The 26639-nt window shown below is 38.6% G+C and overlaps 1 protein-coding gene and 1 non-coding gene across 3 annotated transcripts in view; both read left to right on the top strand.

Moving 5' to 3' along the window:
• Positions 1 to 7541: 7541 nt before the first annotated feature.
• TRNAK-CUU (transfer RNA lysine (anticodon CUU)) lies at positions 7542 to 7614 on the top strand. The gene has a single exon. It is a non-coding gene; the product is annotated as a tRNA-Lys (tRNA).
• Positions 7615 to 7872: 258 nt separating this feature from the next.
• The window catches only part of MOK (MOK protein kinase), a 281854-nt gene continuing 263087 nt past the window's right edge, over positions 7873 to 26639 (top strand). For both annotated transcript variants that reach the window (XM_053697435.1, XM_053697436.1), the window contains exon 1: positions 7873 to 8073. In XM_053697435.1, the coding sequence (XP_053553410.1) occupies positions 8067 to 8073 (7 nt within the window). In that variant the 5' untranslated portion in view covers positions 7873 to 8066. The remainder of the gene's footprint in view (positions 8074 to 26639) is intronic.

Below are 26639 nucleotides of genomic sequence, written 5' to 3' on the forward strand. Positions count from 1 at the left end.
GGCCGTCTTTAATATTAACTGGACCCTGGGCAAAAATTTCTTGGGCCCCCCCCATGCAATTTCGCTCTCCACCCCAACATCCCAAAAAACAACTAAATCAATTTTTTTTAATTATTAGCCCAGCAGTGGATCATCCACTGATGGGCTAATCATTTTTTAAAAAAAAAAATGAAATAAATTGCAATATGTGAAACTGGACCTAAGCAGTACTAATAAGTAAATAAATATATAAATTCCTCCACTGTGGATTAATTTAATATTCTTTTGAATGTGATTCTGGTGTGAGGTTAGCTGGTAAAAGATATTTAGGGCAGCCAACAGGAGCAAAGCAAGGTAAAGACTGAGGAGGAAGCATGGAGGTGCAGACAAATATAAGTTTACTGACTGGAACAGCAGAACTACTATGGGAAGCTGTAAAATCTGAGACAGAGAGAAAACAAAAACTAATAAAAATAAACCTTACATTAATGTTTGAAGTATCAGCATGACACTATACATCAGCCACAGAAGCACATGTCACTTCTTTGCTAGGAACAAGTTCCCTCTCACCCTGCACTAGACAATGCTGCATGGGGAGGGGTGGGTGTGCACTCACTTATTCTTCCCACTGACACTGTTCTACAAAGCACTGTTCCCCTAACAAACTTCAGTTAGTTGATCTTTGGGCCACAGCAGAAAGAGCAGGGCTAAGGGGACCAGCAGACTGGATGCTATCTGTCCAAGGCTGCATGGATACAGTGTGAGATGAGTCACACAGCCTCAAGACTGAAGAGAGCAGTGTATGCAGCTGCACAGATGCTCAAATCCTCACGTCCTTGCCACTCCAGCTTTCTGCTGCATGCGCCTACAGTCAGCCCTACCCAGAAACAATCCCCACCACCAGAGCAGTGACCTGGTAACAGTGGTAACCCCAGTAGGACCTTTTCTGATTCAGTGGGAATGGCTGGATACCGAGTTATGGCTTTGCATTCAGTGCTGCACAGTGCACATCTAAAACAGCACATTGCAATAGCTTGGCATGTCACATGACACCGGCACGGTCTGGCACAGTTTTAAAAAACTAAATATATAAACAGAGTACTTTTGACTGTGACAGTATTAGGACTGAATGTGTGTGTTCCCCATGTCACATCAGCAGTCTGGTATGAACCATAAAAAAAAAAAAAAAAAAATTTTTTTTTTTAGGACTCTTGGGCCCCTCAACAGAAACTGGGCCTTGGGCAGCTGCCCCTTTTGCCCTGTGTTAAAGACGGCCCTGTCAATGGATACCAAAGAACAAAGCAAATTAAAAAAAGGAAATTAGAAAGTTAAAGGGCAACTACTTCTTAATAGTTCTTCTTGACCTATCCGCTGCTTTCGACACAGTTTACCATCCTCTCCTCCTAAAATTCCTACATACATTTATCACCCAAGACACAGCCCTCTCCTAGTTTGCTTCATATCTCTCAAATCGCTTTTTTTCAGTTTCCTTTAACCCCTTAATGACAACTGACGTACCAGGTACGTCATGCATTAACAAGCAGTTAATGACAATGGACGTACCTGGTACGTCAGTTGTCTAACAGAGTGCTGGAAGCGATCACAAATGCTTCCAGCAGCTCTGAGGGTATTGCAGTGATGCCTCGATATGGAGGCATCCTGCAATACCACTTTACAAGCCCCCGATGCAGAGAGAGCCACTCTGTGGCCCTCTCTGCACCGGTAGCGATAGTGCCGGGTGTGAGGGTGCGCATGAGCATGCATGTGCGCGTGCGCGCATGCACGTGCACCCATTAGCCACACTGACACCAATGAATGATGCAGAAAGGGGAAAAAAAAGGGATTTAAAAAAAAAAAAATATATAAAAGGATCTGGGAGGGGGTGGGGGTATTGTGGGGGGCTGCTACACTACAGAAATAGTTTTTTAAGTAAAAATAAAATAAAAATACTTTTTGGGGGGTTTTTGGGGCCAAACTGGGTACTGGCAGACAGCTGCCAGTACCCAAGATGGTGGTAATTAGGTAGGGGAGAGGGTTAGAGAGCTGGAGGGGGGATCAGGGAGGTTGGGGCTAAGGCAGGGGTCCATCACAGCTAAAATACTTTATTATTTTTATTTAAAAAAAAAAAAACTCTTTTATTTAGTACTGGCAGACTTTCTGCCAGTACTTAAGATGGCGGGAACAATTGTGGGGTGGGGGAGGGAAGAGAGCTGTTTGGGAGGGATCAGGGGGTGGGATGTGTCAGGTGGGAGGCTGATCTCTAAAATTAACCCTGCAAGCTCCCTACAAGCTACCTAATTTAACCCCTTCACTGCTGGGCATAATTAACGTGTGGTGCGCAGCAGCATTTAGCGGCCTTCTAATTACCAAAAAGCAACGCCAAAGCCATATAAGTCTGTTATTTCTGAACAAAGGGGATCCCAGAGAAGCTTTTACAACAATTTCTGCCATAATTGCACAAGCTGTTTGTAAATAATTTCAGTGAGAAACCTAAAATTGTGAAAAATGTTAAGTTTTTTTTTTTATTTGCTCGCATTTGGCGGTGAAATGGTGGCATAAAATATACCAAAATGGGCCTAGATCAATACTTGGGGTTGTCTACTACACTACACTAAAGCTAAAATTAACCCTACAAGCTCCCTACAAGCTCCCTAATTAACCCCTTCACTCCTGGGCATAAAACACGTGTGGTGCGCAGCGGCATTTAGCGGCCTTCTAATTACCAAAAAGCAACCCAAAAGCCATATAAGTCTGCTATTTCTGAAAAAAGGGGATCCCAGAGAAACATTTACAACCATTTGTGCCATAATTGCAGAAGCTGTTTGTAAATAATTTCAGTGGGAAACCTAAAGTTTGTGACAAATTTTGTGAAAAAGTGAACTATACATGTCAAGGGATATTCAGGTATTCCTGACAGATATCAGGGTTCCAATGTAACTAGCGCTAATTTTGAAAAAAAGTGGTTTGGAAATAGAGAAGTGCTATTTGTATTTATTGCCCCATAAATTGCAAAAAAAGCAAAGAACATGTAAACATTGGGTATTTCTAAATTCAGGACAACATTTAGAAACTATTTAGCATGGGTGTTTTTTGGTGATTGTAGATGTGTAACATATTTTGGGGGTCAAAGTTAGAAAAAGTGTGTTTTTTTTCCATTTTTTCCTCATATTTTATTATTTTTTTTTTAGTAAATTATAAGACATGATGAAAATAATGGTATCTTTAGAAAGTCCATTTAATGGCGAGAAAAACGGTATATAATATGTGTGGGTACAGTAAAGGAGTAAGAGGGAAATTACAGCTAAACACAAACACTGCAGAAATGTAAAAATAGCCATTGTCATTAAGGGTAAGAAAATTGAAAAATGGTCCGGTCATTAAGGGGTTAAGAACATATCGTCTGATCTCTGCCTCTCTCAGTTGGAGTACTGCAAGGCTCTGTCTTTGGTCCCTTGCTTTTCTCTCTCTCTATACATCCTCCGAGGCTCCTTAACCTACACAACAATTCCAGAATTCGTCCCTTCCTTAATCAAAAAACGACTAAAATACCAATTAATTCCCTCATTTTGCCACGCATTGACTAATGCAATCTACTCCTAAATAGCCTACCAGAACACTGCCTCTCCTCCCTCCAATCTATCATGAATGATTCAGCTAGACCAGTGATTTTTAACCTTTTTTTTGCCGTGACACACTTTTTTACATTAAAAAATCCCGTGGCACACCACCATCCCAAAATTTAAAAAAAATCACACATTGTAGCCTAATACAGCATATATATATACACATACACACAAACACACACATACTGTATGTATTGTGCTGTTATGCCATGCCTCCTACAAACTACCCCCTCACTGGGAGTAAAAAACAAGCAAAGTTTAAAAAATATGTCACACTGTTGTCAGTCTGCCGTGGCACACCTGAGGATCTCTCACGGCACACTAGTGTGCCACGGCACACTGGTTGAAAAACACTGAGCTAGACCACTGGTTTTCAAACCTGTCCTCAAACCTTCCTAACAGGCCTGGAGCACAGGTGAAATAATCAGCTGATTAGTAAATATAGTTATTCTACCTGCTCTCACCCAAGGTCATTATGAAAATGTCGCTTGTTGGAGAGGCCTGAGGACAGGTTTGAAAACCAGTGAGCTAGACTCATCAACCTCAGTCGCCGATCTACATCAGCCGCTCCACTCTGCCAGTCACTACATCAGCCGCTCCCCATACACTCCAGAATACAATTTAAAATATTAACCTTAACTTACAAAGCACTCAACAGCCTCACTCCCAAAAATATTTCCTCTCTCATCTCCAAATATTCCCGACCCGTCCTGCTTGATTGACCTCTGACCTACGTCTCTCCACCTCTATTATCTCTACATGCCACTCCCACCTCCAAGACTTCTCACGTGCTGCTCCTGTCCTCTGGAATTCTCTACCTCGCTCTATAAGACTGTCTCCAACCTTGTATAGCTTCAGACGCTCCTTGAAAACCCACCATATACCCGCAGTATAACTGCTTAGGCTGTGTTACTAGGGGTAATGGGCTTCAGCTACTGAACGCCATATGGCACACCACATTTCCCAAACCAACAGCCTGGCATGAAAAAAAAAAAATTCACATTACAGAATCTGTAAGAGGAATAGGTGAAGAATTAAGCTAAAAGCTTTTGCCGTAGAGGCATTGTCATAAGCTACTACTGAAAGCAAGTTAAAGGGATACTGAGCACACATTTTTTTCTTTCATTAAGCAACTTTCTAATTTACTCCTATTATCAATTTTTCTTTATTCACTTGGTATTTTTATTTGAAAAAGCAGGAATGTAAGCTTACGAGAGGGCCCATCTTTGGTTCAGCAACTGGGTAGCGCTTGCTGATTGGTGGCTAAATGTAGCTACCAATCAGCAAGCGCTACCCAGGGTTCTAAACCAAAAATGGGCTGGCTCATATGCTAACATTCCTGCTTTTTCAAATAAAGATATCAAGAAAACAAAGAAGAATTGATAATAGGAGTACATTAGAAATTTGCTTAAAATTACATGCTCTATCTGAATCATGAAAGAAAAAAAATGTGAATTTAGTATCCCTTTAAGTTAACCAGGTTAAAGGGACAGTCTACACCAAAATTTTTCTTATTTAAAAAGATAGATAATCCCTTTATTACCCATTCCCCGTTTTTGCATAACCAACACAGTTATATTAATATACTTTTTACCTCTGTGATTACCTTGTATCTAAGTCTTTGCAGACAGCCTCCTTATCTAAGTGCCTTTGATAGACATGCAGTGTAGTCAATCAGTGAAGACTCCTAAATAACTTCATGGGAGTGAGCACAATGTTATCTATATGACACACATGAACTAATACTGTCTAACTGTGAAAAACTTTCAAAATGTTCTGAGCTAGGAGGCGGTTTTCAACTGTTTAGAAATCAGTTTGAGCCTAGCTAGGTTTAGCTTTTCAAAAATACCACCAAGGGAACAAAGCAAATTTGATGATAAAAGTAAATTGGAAAGTTGTTTAAAATTGCATGCCCTATCTGAATCATGGAAGTTTAGTTTTGACTTTACTGTCCCTTTAAGTAAATATTATAACTATTTTTATTTTGTCTATAAATGTAACCAATACTAATTATTTATTTTTGTTTTACTTTCAATATTTATATAATTCTAACGGCAGAAAAATATGTAATACATGTTTATAAAGGTAAAATGTCATTTATTTTTTAATGTTATACTTTATATTTGTGAATTTTTATTCAGGTTATAAAAACTTTAATTATGGTATCTTTCCGTATCGGTGTTAATATTAAAGAAATGTTCTCTTATGATTCAGACAGAGCATACAATTTTTAAAATGTTTTCCAATTTGTTGAAGAGAAACCTCGTCCTACTACATAGCAGGAAATAGTGCTGCCCTCTAGAGTTCTTGTAAATGGATAACATTCTTGCAAAGCTGTTGCCATATAGTGTTCTAGACACATGCATGGTCCTAAGCATGTGTACCTTTTAATACTCACAAGATTAGCGCCGTTCCTCCACCCGCCATATTCTTAACTTGATTGACAGATGAAGATTCTGCAATCTACAACTCAATGTTTGTCCCCGGGGGGTTCAGCCCTTTTCTACAAACGTCACATGTTTAGTCTGCGCATGCGCTTAAGGAGATTTTTCAGATGGAATCTACATGTGTGTTCATGAGACTCGCATGCTCTATTGGCCTCATAGCGAAACACTTTGTAGTATGATGAGAGAGCAGAGAGTAGCGAATGCGCAATACAAATTTGTTATCGGGAGCGCGCTTCAGAGCTATGTATAGAGCGGGTGGGACAGCTCTATACATCAGACAAGGAAAAACCAGGAAGTATCTCTTGGGAGCAGTTTGTGAAAAAACGGTAAAGAAATTAGATGCTTCATAACAGAAAATCAGATAGTTTTTAAAAAAAAATCTAACTTAGCGACTAGGTTTATTGAGACAAAGTCTATACGTAGCAGTTTTCCTGAATGCCTAACTTTACATTCACTTTAAAGGGACACTGAACCCAAATTTTTTATTTTGTGATTCAGATAGAGCATGCAATTTTAAGCAACTTTCTAATTTACTCCTATTATCAATTTTTCTTCTTTCTCTTGCTATCTTTATTTGAAAAAGAAGGCATCGAAGCTTTTTGTTGGTTCAGAACTCTGGACAGCACTTTTTATTGGTGGATGAATTTATCCACCAATCAGCAAGAACAACCCAGGTTGTTCACCAAAAATGGGCTGGCATCTAAACTTACATTCTTGCATTTCAAATAAAGATACCAAGAGAATGAAGAAAATTTGATAATAGGAGTAAATTAGAAAGTTGCTTAAAATGTTATGCTCTATCTGAATCACGAAAGAAAAAAAAAATTGGGTTCAGTGTCCCTTTAAAGTAACATGAAACCCAATTTTTTTAATTCATGTTTCAGATAGAGAATACAATTTTGAAAAAGTTTCCAATTTACTTTTATTATGAAATTTGTTTTGTTCTTGTATTATTATTTGTTTAACAGATATCTAGATAGGTTGCGTGCTCATGTCTGGTGCACTACATGATAGGAAGTAATGCTGCCACCTTGTGCTCTTACTAATGTATAATATTGTTGCAAAACTGCTGTCATATAGTACTGCAGACACGTGCACACTCCTGAACTTTACTTTCCTGCTTTTCAACAAAGGATAGCAAGAAAACAAAGGAAATTTGATAATAGAAGTTAATTGGAAAGTTGTTTAAAATGATATGCCCTATCTCAGTCATGAAAGAAAAATGTGTGGTTTTATATCCCTTTAATAGCACCTGTTATGTCACCCATTCAATTAAAGGGCCATTATAGGGATACAATTGCATGCACTCATTTGTTAGAGTGCAGTTCATTTTATAACTAGTTACACTATTAAAGCGTCCCAGGAATTGAGAATATAATAATTTATTTACAAAGTAATGAATTTTAAATGTGAATATTTCAATTACAAATTAGTTATGTAAAATACAATATGGATTTACTCATAAATGTAAGTTTAAGTCAGTCTACACAGCGCCCGGCTAGCTCAGTCGGTAGAGCATGAGACTCTTAATCTCAGGGTCGTGGGTTCGAGCCCCACGTTGGGCGATTTTTTTTTTGTTTAACTTAATAGAAAATAAAGTTTGACAAATATTTTTGTACGTTTTATTAAAACACAAGTTTATTTTTTATAAGTGAAATACATACAAATATAAAAACGATATATTTACAAATGTCTCGTATTAAACACACTTTATATTAGCACACCACGTGGTGTCTATGTAATGGGCGTGACTTAGTGACGGCATTACGCTGAAGGAAAGACTTGCGTCGGTGACCTCCCAGTCTCTTAGTGACCGACTGTGTGTGCATACAAGGGGGAGGGGTCGTGTCAGAGTTCGGGCGGGTGACGTTGCCTTGGAGACGGGGGATACAATATGGCGCCCTGACAGCTGTCTGTGGTCGCTAGGACAGCGCTTAAGTCGAGTGGAGCGAACCCGCAGCTCAGTTCTTATCCCCATAGCTGAGTATGTGAGAGGGAGTCACCGTGGGATGCCAGGATGAACAGTAAGTGCGATGGGAATAACGGGCCGAGCCGCTATAACTGACAACTGTGGTCTTTAACCGCCTGCGCTCCAGAGAGGAGGTGTGTGGTACGGTTACTGCAGCACCATTCAGCCCTCTCTCCGGCACACAATGTGTTAAATCACACAAAGATAATGTTTGTACAATGGATAATAACAGGGATTTTATGCACAGGGCACTTAGACATGAAGAGGGATTTAGGTCATATTACTTCCTTGTGAGGGTTATTAGGTACCGCACTTTCTTCTTACAAGGACCATGTTTTATTAAACAGGTTATTATGTTTCACGTCTTAGTTAAATTAAAGGGGCGTTCATTGAGTAGTAAACTAATTGATTGGGGTATTTTATTTTTGCACAAATATACCATGCAAAGTCTGTGCTTCTGGAAAGGGGCACACTCACTGCCAAGCTCATCCGATTCCTCAGCAGGGTACAGCCAGTGATTGGTGCTACCTGCTGTGCCAGGGTTAGAGCAGTGGCAGATAGCCTTCAGAAGACAAAATAAACTCTGCATATGTTAGGGGCCATGTATACTCAAAGCCATTTCTTTCTGGTGATAATTATCTTTAAAAGGCTACCTAGATAACTGTAAAGGGAAGAGGCTTTGGATGTGTGTCCTGGAGAATAAAACAGAATAAAGTGATAAATGGGCAGGTTCCACCAACCAAAGAAAATCATGGTTGAAACTAAGCGCTTAAATTGACATGAAAGACAACATTCATGGTTCCAACAGGGAATGCAATTTTTAAAGACTTTTCAATTTACTTAAGTATCACATTTACTTTGTTCTCTTGGTAACCTTTGTGGAAATGCATACCTAGAAAGGTTAAGGAGCAGCAATGCATTACTGGCGCATAGTTGCTGATTGGCAGCTACACACAAATGCCTCTTGTTATTGGTTCAGCTAGGTCCCAGTAATGCACTGCTGCTTTGAAGCAGATTTTAGCTATGTGTTTAATCCCTGTAAAGCATTACTCTGTTACTGGCTGCCAAGTAATGTAATGTGTGTTATGTGTTTTGCTTATAAAGTAGGGGGTTACATTATCAATCTGTGGCAGCCAATCCAGTCCATTAGATTTTATCAAGCGTGCATTTTAAACTTCTCTCCGTTGTTGGCTTCTTTTTCTGTGCTATTCCAGTCCAGTATTCGTAAGTACAAACCGTTAATCAGCCAGAATTACATATGTGATGCAATTGGAACATCAGTTTTTTTACATTCATATTGGGTAAACGTGTGAAAGCTCTAAAAAACTGGCTGTTTTAAAGGGATAGTATAGTCAAAATTAAACTTTTATGATTTAAATAGAGCATGCAACTTTCTAATTTACTCCTATTATCAATTTTTATTCTCTTGGTATTTGTATATGAATATAAGATTAGGAGCCGGCCCATTTTTGTTTTAGTACCTGGGTAGCGCTTGCTGATTGGTGGCTACATTTAGACACCAATCAGAAAGCTCTACCCAGGTGCTGAACCAAAAATGGGCCGGCTCCTATGCTTACATTCCTGTTTTTTCAAATAAAGATACTAAGAGAACAACATAAAATTGATAATAGGAGTAAATTAGAAAGTTGCTTAAAATGACATGCTCTATCCGAATCATGGAAGTTTAATTTTGAGTAGACTATTACTTTAAGGGTCTTTGCGGTGGTTTGCATAGACCTACAGCTACACAGAAACAAACAATATATAGTCAAAGCAAAATTCAAACATGGTCACTAATTTATTCAGTATTAATGACTGCCTAATCATGTGCTTGGATTAATTTTTACTTAAAGGGGCATTATACTGTAATTTTGATAATCTTTAACCAGCTGAGTTATTTTATGTTTGCAAACCGCTTCTTTATCTTGTCTTTAGAAATAGCTGCTGTTGCCTGTTCAAGCTATCACCTATACCGAAAAATATGAATACTGCTGTATTCTTTATTACAAAGCTATGTAAACAATAGGCAGCAGGCCACCTACAATCACCCTCCCAGTGGGGGTGGGAGAGATAGGTACTAAAATGTGAGATTTTTATTGTTCTTTTAAAGTATTGGCATTTGTGTATACAAAGAAAATTATTTTTTTTTTTTGTGTATAACGAGTAAGATAAGGGTTTGTATTCTCCCCTCTGAGTTCAAACCATTTCAATTAGGTGTGGTTTAATTGCACAAAGCCATCTATTTTTATGCATACACAAAACAACATACCAAAAGGAGCCATTTTCTATACATTTAATACTATGCACCTGGTATATAACAAGTAAATGAAAACACATTAAAAAGACACAAAAACCCCACATTTTACATTCATGTTTTAGATAGAGCATGCAATTTTAAACACCTTTCTAATTTACATCTATTATCACATTTTCTTTCTTCTGTTATCTTTCATTGAAAAACAGGCACATGAGCTCAGGAGCGTGCACATGTATGCAGCAATATATAGCAGCAGCTTTGCAAGAGCAGTAGATAGCAGCACTATTTCCTGAAGTGTAGTGCTCCATACACCTAATACCATGAGAACTAAACAAATGTTGGAAAGATATCTTTTTTTTAATTGCATGCTCTATCTGAATCACAAAATAATTTTTTTGGGTTTCATATCCTTTAATAATAACAACAAATCAAGATGTTTGCCATTATCAGTTTTATATAATTTTATAAGTGACATTTTTTTGAAACACCAAGTTTGGTTGTTATAATAAATAAACTTTCTGATGATCTTGTTTTTGTATGATTCGTGCAATATTTGTAATTTTTCAGGAAAGGATTGTGTTTATTAAAGGGACATTAAAACACTTCTTGTTATTGTGTAAAATTTGTGCTTGCCCCACACTCCCTAGAGACACTAAAAAACAGTTCTGTACCATAGGCAATATGTCTAAATTAGCTATTGATTTCTCCCAAGGCAGAATATGCTGTGATCTGAGATGTCATCACAGAAAATGCAACATGACTGCAGAAAGTATGGGACACATGCAGGAACTGTTAGCGCTTTCACTTTGCAGTGCTGCTCACATTAGACTATTCTCTTCAGAGCTTTGCCCTGGTTGCACTGTGTGAGTTTTCCTTAACACAGTGTAGCCAGAGAAAAGTGCTGTTTAAAGAGAACAGTCAAATACAGATCAGCATTGGAAAGCAGCAGTGCATTGATTATGACAGTCTCATGGATTTTTTTTATTACTAAATTTTACAGTAAAAATATGTGATGTCTAGTTAATCAACACAGTGCTTTAGTGTAACTGCCTAATTTACAATTGAATTTTATTTCAAAAAGAATTGCAGAAATATTTACTAAAAAATCTAATTGCAGAAGGTGAAGAAAAGTTCTGCCTCTGGGTTGATTTCCAAAAATTAAAGAAAACCTAGGGTACAAAATTTGTAGGAGCCTGGGACAAAACACAGTGGCTAGTGCTACACACATATCTTTTTGTCACTAGCTCACGAGATGTGTTCAGCTAGCTCCCAGTAGTCTATTGCTTCTCTGGAGCTGACTTGTACTATGCGTTTAAACGGATACTGAACCCAATTTTTTTTTTCTTTCATGATTCATATAGTGCATGCAATTTTAAGCAACTTTCTAATTTACTCCTATTATAAATTTTTCTTCGTTCTCTTGATATTTTTATTTTAAAAAGCAGGAATGTTAGCTTACGAGCTGGACCATTTTTGGTTCAGAACCTTTGGTAGCGCTTGCTGATTGGTAGCTAGTGTGAAATTATCAGTAGGACATTGTACACACCTGTAACAGTGTGAGCGTATCAGTATGACATTGTACACACCTGTAACAGTGTGAGCGTATCAGTATGACATTGTACGCACCTGTAACAGTGTGAGCATATCAGTATGACATTATACGCACCTGTAACAGTGTGAGCGTATCAGTATGACATTATACACACCTGTATCAGTATGACTTTGTATGCACCTGTAACAGTGTGAGCGTATCAGTATGACATTGTACACACCTGTAACAGTGTGAGCGTATCAGTATGACTTTGTATGCACCTGTAACAGTGTGAGCGTATCAGTATGACATTGTACATACCTGTAACAGTGTGAGCGTATCAGTATGACATTGTACATACCTGTAACAGTGTGAGCGTATCAGTATGACATTGTATGCACCTGTAACAGTGTGAGCGTATCAATATGACATTGTATGCACCTGTAACAGTGTGAGCGTATCAATATGACATTGTACACACCTGTAACAGTGTGAGCGTATCAGTATGACATTGTATGCACCTGTAACAGTGTGAGCGTATCAGTATGACATTGTACGCACCTGTAACCGTGTGAGCGTATCAGTATGACATTGTACGCACCTGTAACAGTGTGAGCGTATCAGTATGACATTGTACACACCTGTAACAGTGTGAGCGTATCAGTATGACATTGTACGCACCTATAACAGTGTGAGCGTATCAGTATGACATTGTACGCACCTATAACCGTGTGAGCGTATCAGTATGACATTGTACGCACCTGTAACCGTGTGAGCGTATCGGTATGACAGTTTTTATCAGTATATGAGTGTGACCTTGTTAGTAGGTAGGCAGGACTATGGCAGAAAGTGTCAAAACTAAATCTAATGGTGCCCTTTCCATTATGTAAGGGTTTGCAAAGTGAAAACATAGCATGGCAGGATAGACTACTTTTTCCCAGTCATTCCAATCCAATTGAATAATCCCCAATTAAAAACACTTAACTATACAAATGCCTGCCCTAAAGTGCTCAAGATGTGCACACTCCTATGCCTACTTCAGTATGCCCTCAAGGAAAGAGGCCAAGGTCTGAAAGAGATACATCTGATAATCAGAAGAATACATTTGTCCCTTTTTAAGTCTTCAGGTGTTTTAAAATGGTTATTTTTGAAATTTGTCAAAATTAATTAATATTGTTAAAGGGACACTGAACCCAAAATTTTTCTTTCATGTTTCAGGTAGAGAATATAATTTTAAACAATTTTCTAATTTACTTCTATGATCTAATTTGCTTCATTATTTAGATATCCTTTGCTGAAGAAATAGCAATGCACATGGGTGAGCCAATCACATGAGGCATCTATGTGCAGCCACCAATCAGCAGCTACTAATCCTATCTAGATATGCTTTTCAGCAAATTATATAAAGAGAATAAAGCAAAATAGATAATAGAAGTAAATTATAAAGTTGTTAAAAATTGCATGCTCTTTCTAAATCATGAAAGAAACATTTTGGGTTTTATGTCCCTTATGTCTTTTGCTACCATGAGTGTATGTGGAAACTCCTACAAAAATACTTCTTAAAACTCTGTAGTTATTTGTTTCTTTTAGATTTCAATAAATTTATATGAAGTTGATGTGGCTTAAGTGTTTTTAATTGGGGATTATTCAATTTGATTGGAATGACTGGGAAAAGGTAGTCTATCCTGCCATGCTATGTTTTCACTTTGCAAATCCTTACATATTGGAAAGATTAGATTACATAATCTAATTACCATTAGATTTAGCTTGACACTTTCTGCCATAGTCCTGCCTACCAACAAGGTCACACTCGTATACTGATAAATTCATCCTATTAGAGACAAACACAATGTTACTGATACGGTCACACTGTTACAGGTGCGTACAATGTCCTACTGATACGCTCACACTGTTACAGGTGCGTACAATGTCCTACTGATACGCTCACACTGTTACAGGTATGTACAATGTCATACTGATACGCTCACACTGTTACAGGTATGTACAATGTCATACTGATACGCTCACACTGTTACAGGTGCGTACAATGTCATACTGATACGCTCACACTGTTACAGGTGTGTACAATGTCATACTGATACGCTCACACAGTTACAGGTGCGTACAATGTCATACTGATGCACTCACACAGTTACAGGTGCGTACAATGTCATACCGATACGCTCACACTGTTACAGGTGCGTACAATGTCCTACTGATACGCTCACACTGTTACAGGTGTGTACAATGTCATACTGATACGCTCACACAGTTACAGGTGCGTACAATGTCATACTGATACTTTCCCACTGTTACAGGTGCGTACAATGTCATACTGATACGCTCACACTGTTACAGGTACGTACAATGTCATACTGATACACTCACACTGTTACAGGTGCGTACAAAGTCATACTGATACACTCACACTGTTACAGGTGTGTACAATGTCATACTGATACGCTCACACTGTTACAGGTACGTACAATGTCATACTGATACACTCACACTGTTACAGGTACGTACAATGTCATACTGATACGCTCACACTGTTACAGGTGCGTACAATGTCCTACTGATACGCTCACACTGTTACAGGTGCGTACAATGTCATACTGATACGCTCACACTGTTACAGGTGCGTACAATGTCATACTGATACGCTCACACTGTTACAGGTGCGTACAATGTCCTACTGATACGCTCACACTGTTACAGGTGTGTACAATGTCATACTGATACGCTCACACTGTTACAGGTGTGTACAATGTCATACTGATACTTTCCCACTGTTACAGGTGCGTACAATGTCATACTGATACGCTCACACTGTTACAGGTGCGTACAATGTCATACTGATACTTTCCCACTGTTACAGGTGCGTACAATGTCATACTGATACTTTCCCACTGTTACAGGTGCGTACAATGTCATACTGATACGCTCACACAGTTACAGGTGCGTACAATGTCATACTGATACGCTCACACAGTTACAGGTGCGTACAATGTCATACTGATACGCTCACACTGTTACAGGTGCGTACAATGTCATACTGATACGCTCACACTGTTACAGGTACGTACAATGTCATACTGATACACTCACACTGTTACAGGTGCGTACAAAGTCATACTGATACACTCACACTGTTACAGGTGCGTACAAAGTCATACTGATACGCTCACACTGTTACAGGTGCGTACAAAGTCATACTGATACTTTCCCACTGTTACAGGTATGTACAATGTCATACTGATACGCTTACACTGTTACAGGTGCGTAGAAAGTCATACTGATACTTTCCCACTGTTACAGGTGTGTACAATGTCATACTGATACGCTCACACTGTTACAGGTGTGTACAATGTCATACTGATACGCTCACACTGTTACAGGTGTGTACAATGTCATACTGATACGCTCACACTGTTACAGGTGTGTACAATGTCATACTGATACGCTCACACTGTTACAGGTGTGTACAATGTCATACTGATACGCTCACACTGTTACAGGTGTGTACAATGTCATACTGATACGCTCACACTGTTACAGGTGCGTACAAAGTCATACTGATACTTTCCCACTGTTACAGGTATGTACAATGTCATACTGATACGCTTACACTGTTACAGGTGCGTAGAAAGTCATACTGATACTTTCCCACTGTTACAGGTGCGTACAATGTCATAATGATACGCTCACACTGTTACAGGTGTGTACAATGTCATACTGATACGCTCACACTGTTACAGGTGTGTACAATGTCATACTGATACGCTCACACTGTTACAGGTGTGTACAATGTCATACTGATATGCTCACACTGTTACAGGTGTGTACAATGTCATACTGATACGCTCACACTGTTACAGGTGTGTACAATGTCATACTGATACGCTCACACTGTTACAGGTGTGTACAATGTCATACTGATACGCTCACACTGTTACAGGTGTGTACAAAGTCATACTGATACGCTCACACTGTTACAGGTGTGTACAAAGTCATACTGATACGCTCACACTGTTACAGGTGTGTACAAAGTCATACTGATACGCTCACACTGTTACAGGTGTGTACAATGTCATACTGATATGCTCACACTGTTACAGGTGTGTACAATGTCATACTGATACGCTCACACTGTTACAGTTGCGTACAATGTCATACTGATACGCTCACACTGTTACAGTTGCGTACAATGTCATACTGATACGCTCACACTGTTACAGTTGCGTACAATGTCATACTGATATGGTCACACTGTTACAGGTGCATACAATGTCATACTGATACGCTCACACTGTTACAGGTGCGTACAATGTCATACTGATACGCTCACACTGTTACAGGTGTGTACAAAGTCATACTGATACACTTCCACTGATTTTACAGGTGCGTACAATGTCATATTGATACTTTCCCACTGTTACAAGTGCGTACAATGGCATACTAATACTTTCACAGTATTATAGGCGTTTACAATGGCATACTGATACTTTAACACTGTTCCAAGTATTGGAAAACCAACTATTAAAGTGTATACAGACTAGCACTCCCCACCATAAATTCCACTAATATTTGATGTGCTTCCAAATGGAAAGCACAAAAAGTAATGAAATGACCTGTATTGGTAAACACACCCTTATTTACAACATGGTAAGGCCTTTGAAAAAGCGTTTATCGCGAAACATGTCAGGGAGCTTGTTGGAGGATTTTTGGGATCCTCATTTTTAATTAATTATGGTCTTTTGTACAAACAAAATCTATAGCGCACCTAATGTCTGTGATACCAGGTATTAGAAACAAAGTGTCACTACTGATCCGTCTGTTACCTCCTATTTGAGAAATTATCGCCAGTTGGCGTGTCAAACAAACGGACCGCACTACCTCAGTATTGGTGTGTTGTGGCTCATAGAGGATATAATAATCACAGCCTAACTTAAGTATTAACTAACATGACACAAAATCAGTCCGTTTATTACTACTTATATAACTTATAATTGCCATAGAGGTTTTATATCAACGGTCTGTTTTTCTCTTTTTATGCCCTACTTATATCGGTATACTGCTACCCTCTAAGGATACTATGGGGTCAATTTATTAAAGTCCGGACAGACATGAAACAATGTAGCGTATCGTCCACCACACATCGATAAATGCCGACAGCATGTGCTGCTGACATTTATCATTGCACCAGCAGTTCTTGTGCTGGTGCAATGCCGCCCCCTGCAGATTGGCTGCTAGCAGGGGGTGTCAATCAACCCGATCGTATTCGATGGGGTTGATTTCTGTCCGCCGCCTTAGAGCAGGCAGACAGGTTATGGAGCATCGGTCTTTAGATACCTTCAGGCTTGCCGGAAGCACTGGGCATCAAGCTCCGTATGGAGCTTGATAAATTGACCCCTATAAGTCTAATTTAGCCTAACATCTAGTGACAATATGATCATTACGTAGTACCACTTAGATATTTTATTAAACCTATCAGGGCTGTAACTTGCCAAACATATATTTCCCTGTGATTTACCAATGAATACAATGTTGCTTATTACTATATTAATACGCACAGTTGCTTATTAAAAATATCCTCTGGGGCATATTTTTCTATATAACTTTGCTGGTTGATTTTTTTTTTGTCTCATGCTGAACATATTTCCAACCCACTATTAAACTAGCAAATGCCAAACAAATTTCTATATTGGTTGGTGGGAGGCATGCCACGTCTTTGGAGATGCAAATCCCTTCAGGGGTTACATTACTATGTATAAAAGATACATCGATGACCTCCTGTTCGTTTGGACAGGGGGTCCATCTAGATTAAAGGAGTTTGTTCAATTTCTCAACTGCAATGATGCTAATTTACAGTTTACATATGAGAGTAATAAAGAATCTATACCCTACTTAGACCTCCTATTGATTGGAAAAACAGACACTCAGCGGATAAAGACAACTTTATATCGCAAACCAATTGCGGCGAATGCCATATTACATGGCCAAAGCAATCATCCAAAACATATGGGTTTTGGAATAGCCAAAGGGCAATTCATAAGGTTAAAACGTAATTGTACTGACAATGAGGTCTTTATCACAGAGAGCTTGAAAATGAGAAAAGATCTCCTAGAGAGAGGCTATCACATAAAAACAATAGATCGAGCTCTCCTAGAAGCAACCAGATTAGATAGAGAAACCCTCCTCCTCGATAACAAAACCCTAGGGAATAAACAACGTTTTGATAATTCCAGACCTACATTCATAACCACATATAGTGCACAATTTAATGCAATATGTGATATTGTGAAAAAGCATCTCCCAATTTTGACTGCTGAGGACAGCCTCAAAGACCTTGTGCAGAAGGGATGCAATTTTGTCTCGCGTAGAGGCTATACGATAGTTGATGCAGTTTCTCCTAGTCTACTTAGAAATACACAGACAAGAAGCAATAGCTGGTTAAATGTAAAAGGGCACTATAGGTGTCACTACAGCAATTGCATTGCTTGTGGATTCACAAAAGTTACTAAGAATTTTCAATCATACACCACACAGAAGGTCTATGAGTTGGATACGTATACTAACTGTCGCTCTGTCTTCGTAATCTATCTTATAGATTGCGTGGAATGTAAAAAACAATACATTGGGTGCACCTCTAGAGAGTGTAGAAATAGGATCAGGGAGCATCTCAAGAATATTGAGCATGGTATCGAATGTTCTGACCTTGCCAGACATTTTATACATGTCCACAACAAAGTGGTTAATAGTCTAAAATGGCAAATTATTGACCATATCAAACCTGCCATACGTGGTGGAGACAGAGTAACTAAACTTTCTTACAAAGAGGCTTTCTGGATTTTCAAAATGAAAACTAGGATTCCAGATGGTTTTAACATAGTGGGTGATGTCATTAACTTTTGGAGACATTAATAGATAGGTTTCATGATTATGATCCCAGGAAGTCCATTATGTAGTTAAATGTGATAATCTATACTAAAAAGAAGTTACATCATGTATTTAAGATGGGTACACAGAAGTTTAGTTTAGATTGGTTAGTATTTATTCTTTATCTCTATGTATTAATAGAGTAAACTTCGATCTTTACCAATTTATTCTAGGTACACTATTATTAGAATTAGTACACCTTGCTCTGAACCATATATACAAAGAGATTTATACACATTATTCGGTGCATCTCCTCATTATCTTTTGCAACGCTCTCTCTATTGTTCTTCATCAATAAGTTCTCTTAGGTATACAATATATGTAATACTGTTATTGGGGTAATTAATAATATGATGCACTCACTACCAAATATTGTATTTATTTTTTTTAAAAATACATGGTTATTGTTATTGTTAAGGCATTAGCATATCAGTTCATAAATATTTTTTCGCATGGAGGCTCTACATTAAATAGAGGCAGATCCCATTTATATAAATCTTTAACTAGATGTTTATGGTAGAATATGCTACTCAAATTATATGTATAAGTTTAGCCCAGGCGTTTATAAATTGTTGAGATCTGTATATTTCTTTATATGCTATATTGACATTTAAAGTATTAACGTTGCAATCTCCCCCAATGAAATGCTTATTATTTCTAGTCTGTCTTTATTTCAGTATGGCGATATCTTAGGTCTGTCCCTTTAATAATTAGTACCTGGAGCTCTCACACCTGATGACAAGGGTGTGTTTAAATAGACATGCTGGTGTGGAGTAAATTATGTCCATGAATAAGGCGAATATCTGCTGAAACGCGTAGGACGATTCCTTTATTTGTTCCAGGTTGTTGGGACAATTTGTATGTTTTACCTTTTTTACATATGTTTTTGTGCACGGTTTTCCAAATAAATCTTTGAATGATTATACGCCTGGGAGGTTTGCTGGATTTCTTTTCTGATGTTGTTACCGTCTAAACAACCAGCTTAAACCTCGGCGTTCTCCAGGACAGAGGCTTGCAGTACCCGGCTTACTGACCGGCTGATGACGTCATCGTAAGACGCCAGAGTGTGTCAACAGGCATTCACAGAGGCGGAGGCTCTCACGGAGTTTGGGACTTACCTAACAAAGAGACAGCAACGGCAGTCTAAGGTGCTTCGTACCGGCCCGGGGACCCACAGAGTGGTGAACGATCCGGAGGCTGAACAGGCTGCTTGGTATCCGCTAGATCTTACTTGCGCTGGTGAGTCTTCACAATACCGCTTAAAATACTCTAAGGATTGATGCTGCTGGTTATGTACACTAGAAAAGTCTGGAGCTGTCTAAAGGGGGATTTCTTGTGATTTAAATTTCTATATGGATCATTATAGTTGTTACAACTCTGTGCTCATGTTATTCACAGCGATATCAGGTCTATTTAATACCAGTTGCAACACACTTACAATCTATATCCTCAGTGTGATAGGATAAGTTTCGGAACATACATTTCCCTGTGGTTTACCAATTGATACAATGTTGCTCATTACTATATAAAACGCACAGTTGCTTATTAAATATATTCTTTGGGGCATACTACTCTATACTACTTTGCTGGTAGATTTGTCAGCTTCCTGCTTAACATATTTCAACTAATTATTAACTAGCAATTGCCACACGAACCTCTATATGGAACATTATAGTTGCCACAATTAAACTGTATGCGCATTTTATTAATAGCGATATCAGCTCTACTTAAAGGGACAGTTAAGTCCAAAAAAAACTTTCATGATTCAGATAAGACATGTAATTTTTAAACAATATTCCAATTTACGTTTATCACCAATTTTGCTTTGTTCTCTTGGTATTCTTAGTTTAAAGCTATTTCTAGGAGGTTCATATGCTAATTTCTTAGACCTTGAAGACTGCCTCTAATCTGAATGCATTTTGACCACTAGAGGGCATTAGTTCATGTGTTTCATATAGATAACATTGAGCTCATGCACATGAAGTTATCCTGGAGTGAGCACTGATTGGCTAAAATGCAAGTCTTTCAAAAAAACTGAAATACGGGGGCAGTTTGCAGAGGCTTAGATACAAGGTAATCTCAGACGTAAAAAGTGTATTTCTATAACAGTGTTGGTTATGCAAAACTGGGGAATGGGTAATAAAGGGATTATCTATCTTTTTAAGCAACAATAATTCTGGTGTTGACTTTCCCTTTAATACCAGTTGCATCACACTTATTATCTATATTATTTAGATGCTATCTTGATACACATTCTATTTCCAGACATTATCTGGATGTATATTTGAGGCAAGGGTGTACTACTGTTTATCCTTGACCCTTCTACCCCAATCAAGTATATTTTTCAGAACTTTAGCATTAGTTGGCATACATCTAGTTTCTGAACATTTTGTTTTTAATTGTTTTCCAATTTTTTTAACTTTAATTAATAAAGTCTATTTTTACCCGCATTGTGTTCCCATTTTACAGGGACTTACCATGCTTACCAATACAGGTCATTTCATTACTTTTTTGTGCTTTCGATTTGGAAGCACATCATGTACTAGTGGAATTTATCGTGAGGAGTGCTATTCTGTATGCACTTTAATAGTTGGTTTTCCACTATTTTGTTCTATTTAGTTCCCAAGTATACAGCACCCACCCCAGAATAAAATCAACACAATATATAGTGTCTAATTGTACATTGGGTCACCATAACATAGTGCCATTCTCTCTTCTCCTTTCTCTCCCCCTCCCTTTCTCATACTGTTCCAAGTATGTACAATGTCATGTTACTTTCACACTGTTACAGGCGCATACAATATCATACTAATACATTTATGCTGTTACAGACGTGTACAATACAGACAATAACATAATTATTCCAGACTCCAATTTGGCAAAAATACCTTTATTTGTTACATGGGGTCCAAAGAGACAAAAATACAACGTTTCAGGCCTTTGCTAGGCCCTTGTACATCATACATGATTAAAGGGACAGCCAAGTCCAAAAAAAAACTTTCATGATTCAAATAGGGCATGTAATTTTCAACAACTTTCCAATTTACTTTTATGGCTAATTTTGCTTTGTTCTCTTGGTATTCTTAGTTGAGAGCTAAACCTAGGAGGTTCATATTCTAATTTCTTAGACCTTGAAGCCCGCCTCTAATCTAAATGCATTTTAACATTTTTTTCACCACTAGAGGGTGTTGGCTCATGTGTTTCATATAGATAACATTGAGCTCATGCACGTTACCAAGGAGTGAGCAATGATTGGCTAAAATGCTAGTCTGTCAAAATAACTGGAATAAGGGGGCAGTTTGCAGAGGTTACAATACAAGGTAATTACAGAGGTAAAATGTGTATTATTATAACTGTGTTGATTATGCAAAACTGGGGATTAAGAGATTATCTATCTTTTAAAACAACAAAATTTCTGGTGTTGACTGTCCCTAACAAAGGCCTGAAATGTTGTATCTTTGGACCCCATGTAACAAACAAAGTTGGAGGCTGGAATTATTATGTTATTGTCTGGATGAGACGACCTGGCAAGTCTGGTATTCCGTGCCCCAAATAAGAAAAGGTGTGCTGTTTTCCAAACTTTCTTTGAAGTTACTACAAACATGTACAATGTCATACTGACACAATCACACCGTTACAGGCATGTTCAATATGATACTGGCACAGTCACACTATTACAGATAGACACAACGTCATACTGACACTGTCACACTGTTACGGATACACACAATGTCATACTGATACGTTCACAGTCACACTGTAAGAGGTGTGTGTGCAAAGTCATACTGATACGTCCACACTGTTTCAGGGGGATTCAATGTCATACTAATCCTTTCTGACTGTTACAAGTGCTTACAATGTCATACTGATACTTTCACACGGTTAGTATATATTCACATGCAGTACTGTGCAAAAGTCTTAGTCCACCATTAGATTTGTTGTTTTAGCAATGGTATAATGACAATATATAATTATTTCTCAGTCTCTTTATTAGAATACAACTAGAAAATACAGGATATTTGTAGACCGAATTAAAAAACATGAACCATCAGAAAAAAAACATCTTCTATATGCTAAAGTGGTAAGTATTAAGTGTGACCTCCCTTACACTTGAGCAATAGCAGGAATCTGGCTCTTGTAAACCTAAATGGAATGGAACCCTAATTAAGGTCATTGCTAACACCTGTATTTGTCCTACCATTTCATGTCAAAATGACTGCTGTGAAAAAGGTCTATTACACCTGGTTTGTGCAAGATATGCTTAAACATTACATACACATGTGGTATAAGTTTAATTAATTGGAAGCTTGCTTATAAGACCAAGTTTCAATCACCTCATTCCATTCAAAATGCCAAAGATCACAGAATTTGAGAGACCTTTTTGCATCAGCAAGGCCACTTTCTCCAACATTGGTGTGTCCGGTCCACGGCGTCATCCTTACTTGTGGGATATTCTCTTCCCCAACAGGAAATGGCAAAGAGTCCCAGCAAAGCTGGTCACATGATCCCTCCTAGGCTCCGCCCACCCCAGTCATTCTCTTTGCCGTTGCACAGGCAACATCTCCACGGAGATGGTTAAGAGTTTTTTGGTGTTTAAATGTAGTTTTTATTCTTCTATCAAGTGTTTGTTATTTTAAAATAGTGCTGGTATGTACTATTTACTCTGAAACAGAAAAGGATGAAGATTTCTGTTTGTAAGAGGAAGATGATTTTAGCAGACAGTAACTAAAATCGATTGCTGTTTCCACACAGGACTGTTGAGATGAAGTAACTTCAGTTGGGGGAAACAGTTAGCAGACCTTTCTGCTTAAGGTATGGCTAGCCATATTTCTAACAAGACCATGTAATGCTGGAAGGCTGTCATTTCCCCTCATGGGGACCGGTAAGCCATTTTCTTAGTCAAATATAAAAGAATAAAGGGCTTAAAAAAGGGCTTAAAAACTGGTAGACATTTCTCTTGTTAAGTGTATCCAGTCCACGGAACATCCATTACTTATGGGATATTAACTCCTCCCCAACAGGAAGTGCAAGAGGATTCACCCAGCAGAGCTGCTATATAGCTCCTCCCCTAACTGCCATTACCAGTCATTCTCTTGCACCCAACGAATAGATAGGATGTGTGAGAGGACTGTGGTGATTATACTTAGTTTCATACCTTCAATCAAAAGTTTGTTATTTTATAATAGCACCGGAGTGTGTTATTCCTTCTCTGGTAGAATTTGAAGAAGAATCTACCTGAGTTTTTCTATGATTTTAGCCGGAGTAGTTAAGATCATATTGCTGTTTCTCGGCCATCTGAGGAGAGGTAAACTTCAGATCAGGGGACAGCGGGCAGATTAATCTGCAAAGAGGTATGTAGCAGCTTTTATTTTCTGACAATGGAATTGATGAGAAAATTCTGCCATACCGATATAATGTAAACTCAGCCTTAAATGCAGTAGCAGCAACTGGTATCAGGCTGTCATGTATGTATATTTTACACTTCAGTATTCTGGGGAATGGCACTTCACTGGAATTATACTGTATGCATAAAACTTTAGCCTAATTTGCAGGGACTAGCAACAGGCTTTTTAATAACACTCAATTTATTAATGTTAAACGTTTTTTGCTGGCATGTAAAATCGTTTAATTTTCTGAGGTACTGGGTGAAAAAATGTTTTGGGCACTATTTTTTTCCACTTGGCAGTCGTTTTATTTAATTTATGACAGTTTACTGATCTCTCTCACTGTTAGCTATCAGGGTTAGTTATCCTTTGCTAATGGGAGCAATCCTTTGCTAAAATTGTGTTTTTTACAAAGATTTGATGCTATAACTTTTCAGTTTATTAATTTTCAACTGTCATAACTTTTTCTGTGCTTCTTATAGGCACAGTACGTTTTCATATTATAGTAAATTACTTGAAAAGTATTTCCAAGTTGCTAGTTTATTTGCTAGTGTGTTAAACATGTCTGATTCAGAGGAAGATATCTGTGCTATATGTGCTAAAGCCAAAGTGGAGCCCAATAGAAATTTATGTACTAATTGTATTGATGCTACTTTAAATAAAAGTCAATCTGTACAAATTGAACATATTTCACCAAACAACGAGGGGAGAGTTATGCCGACTAACTCGCCTCACGTGTCAGTACCTGCATCTCCCGCTCGGGAGGTGCGTGATATTGTAGCGCCGAGTACATCTGGGCGGCCATTACAAATCACATTACAGGATATGGCTACTGTTATGACTGAAGTTTTGGCTAAATTACCAGAACTAAGAGGTAAGCGTGATCACTCTGGGGTGAGAACAGAGTGCGCTGATAATATTAGGGCCATGTCAGACACTGCGTCACAATTTGCAGAACATGACGGAGAGCTTCATTCTGCGGGTGACGGTTCTGATCCAAACAAACTGGATTCAGATATTTCAAATTTTAAATTTAAGCTGGAAAACCTCCGTGTATTACTAGGGGAGGTGTTAGCGGCTCTGAATGATTGTAACACAGTTGCAATACCAGAGAAAATGTGTAGGTTGGATAAATATTTTGCGGTACCGGCGAGTACTGACGTTTTTCCTATACCTAAGAGACTTACTGAAATTGTTACTAAGGAGTGGGATAGACCCGGTGTGCCGTTCTCACCCCCTCCGATATTTAGAAAGATGTTTCCAATAGACGCCACCACACGGGACTTATGGCAAACGGTCCCTAAGGTGGAGGGAGCAGTTTCTACTTTAGCTAAGCGTACCACTATCCCGGTGGAGGATAGCTGTGCCTTTTCATATCCAATGGATAAAAAGTTAGAGGGTTACCTTAAGAAAATGTTTGTTCAACAAGGTTTTATATTGCAACCTCTTGCATGCATTGCGCCTGTCACGGCTGCAGCAGCATTTTGGTTTGAGTCTCTGGAAGAGACACTTGAATCAGCTCCATTAGATGAGATTACACACAAGCTTAAAGCCCTTAAGTTAGCTAACTCATTTATTTCAGATGCCGTAGTACATTTAACTAAACTTACGGCTAAGAATTCCGGATTCGCCATTCAGGCACGCAGAGCACTGTGGCTAAAATCCTGGTCAGCTGACGTTACTTCTAAATCTAAATTGCTTAATATACCTTTCAAAGGGCAGACCTTATTCGGGCCCGGGTTGAAAGAAATTATCGCTGACATTACAGGAGGTAAAGGCCATGCCCTGCCTCAAGACAGAGCCAAACCTAAGGCTAGACAGTCTAATTTTCGTTCCTTTCGTAATTTCAAAGCAGGAGCAGCATCAACTTCCTCTGCACCAAAACAGGAAGGAGCTGTTGCTCGCTACAGACAAGGCTGGAGACCTAACCAGTCCTGGAACAAGGGCAAGCAGGCCAGGAAACCTGCTGCTGCCCCTAAGACAGCATGAATCGAGGGCCCCCGATCCGGGAACGGATCTAGTGGGGGGCAGACTTTCTCTCTTCGCCCAGGCTTGGGCAAGAGATGTCCAGGATCCCTGGGCGTTAGAGATCATATCTCAGGGATACCTTCTAGACTTCAAATTCTCTCCCCCAAGAGGGAGATTTCATCTGTCAAGGTTGTCAACAAACCAAATAAAGAAAGAGGCGTTTCTACGCTGCGTACAAGATCTTTTATTAATGGGAGTGATCCATCCGGTTCCGCGGTCGGAACAAGGACAAGGGTTTTACTCAAATCTGTTTGTGGTTCCCAAAAAAGAGGGAACTTTCAGGCCAATCTTGGATTTAAAGATCCTAAACAAATTCCTAAGAGTTCCATCGTTCAAAATGGAAACTATTCGGACAATTTTACCCATGATCCAAAAGGGTCAGTACATGACCACAGTGGATTTAAAGGATGCTTACCTTCACATACTGATTCACAAAGATCTTTACCGGTATCTAAGGTTTGCCTTTCTAGACAGGCATTACC

Source organism: Bombina bombina, chromosome 1 (assembly GCF_027579735.1).
Source record: "Bombina bombina isolate aBomBom1 chromosome 1, aBomBom1.pri, whole genome shotgun sequence".
NCBI lineage: Eukaryota > Metazoa > Chordata > Amphibia > Anura > Bombinatoridae > Bombina > Bombina bombina.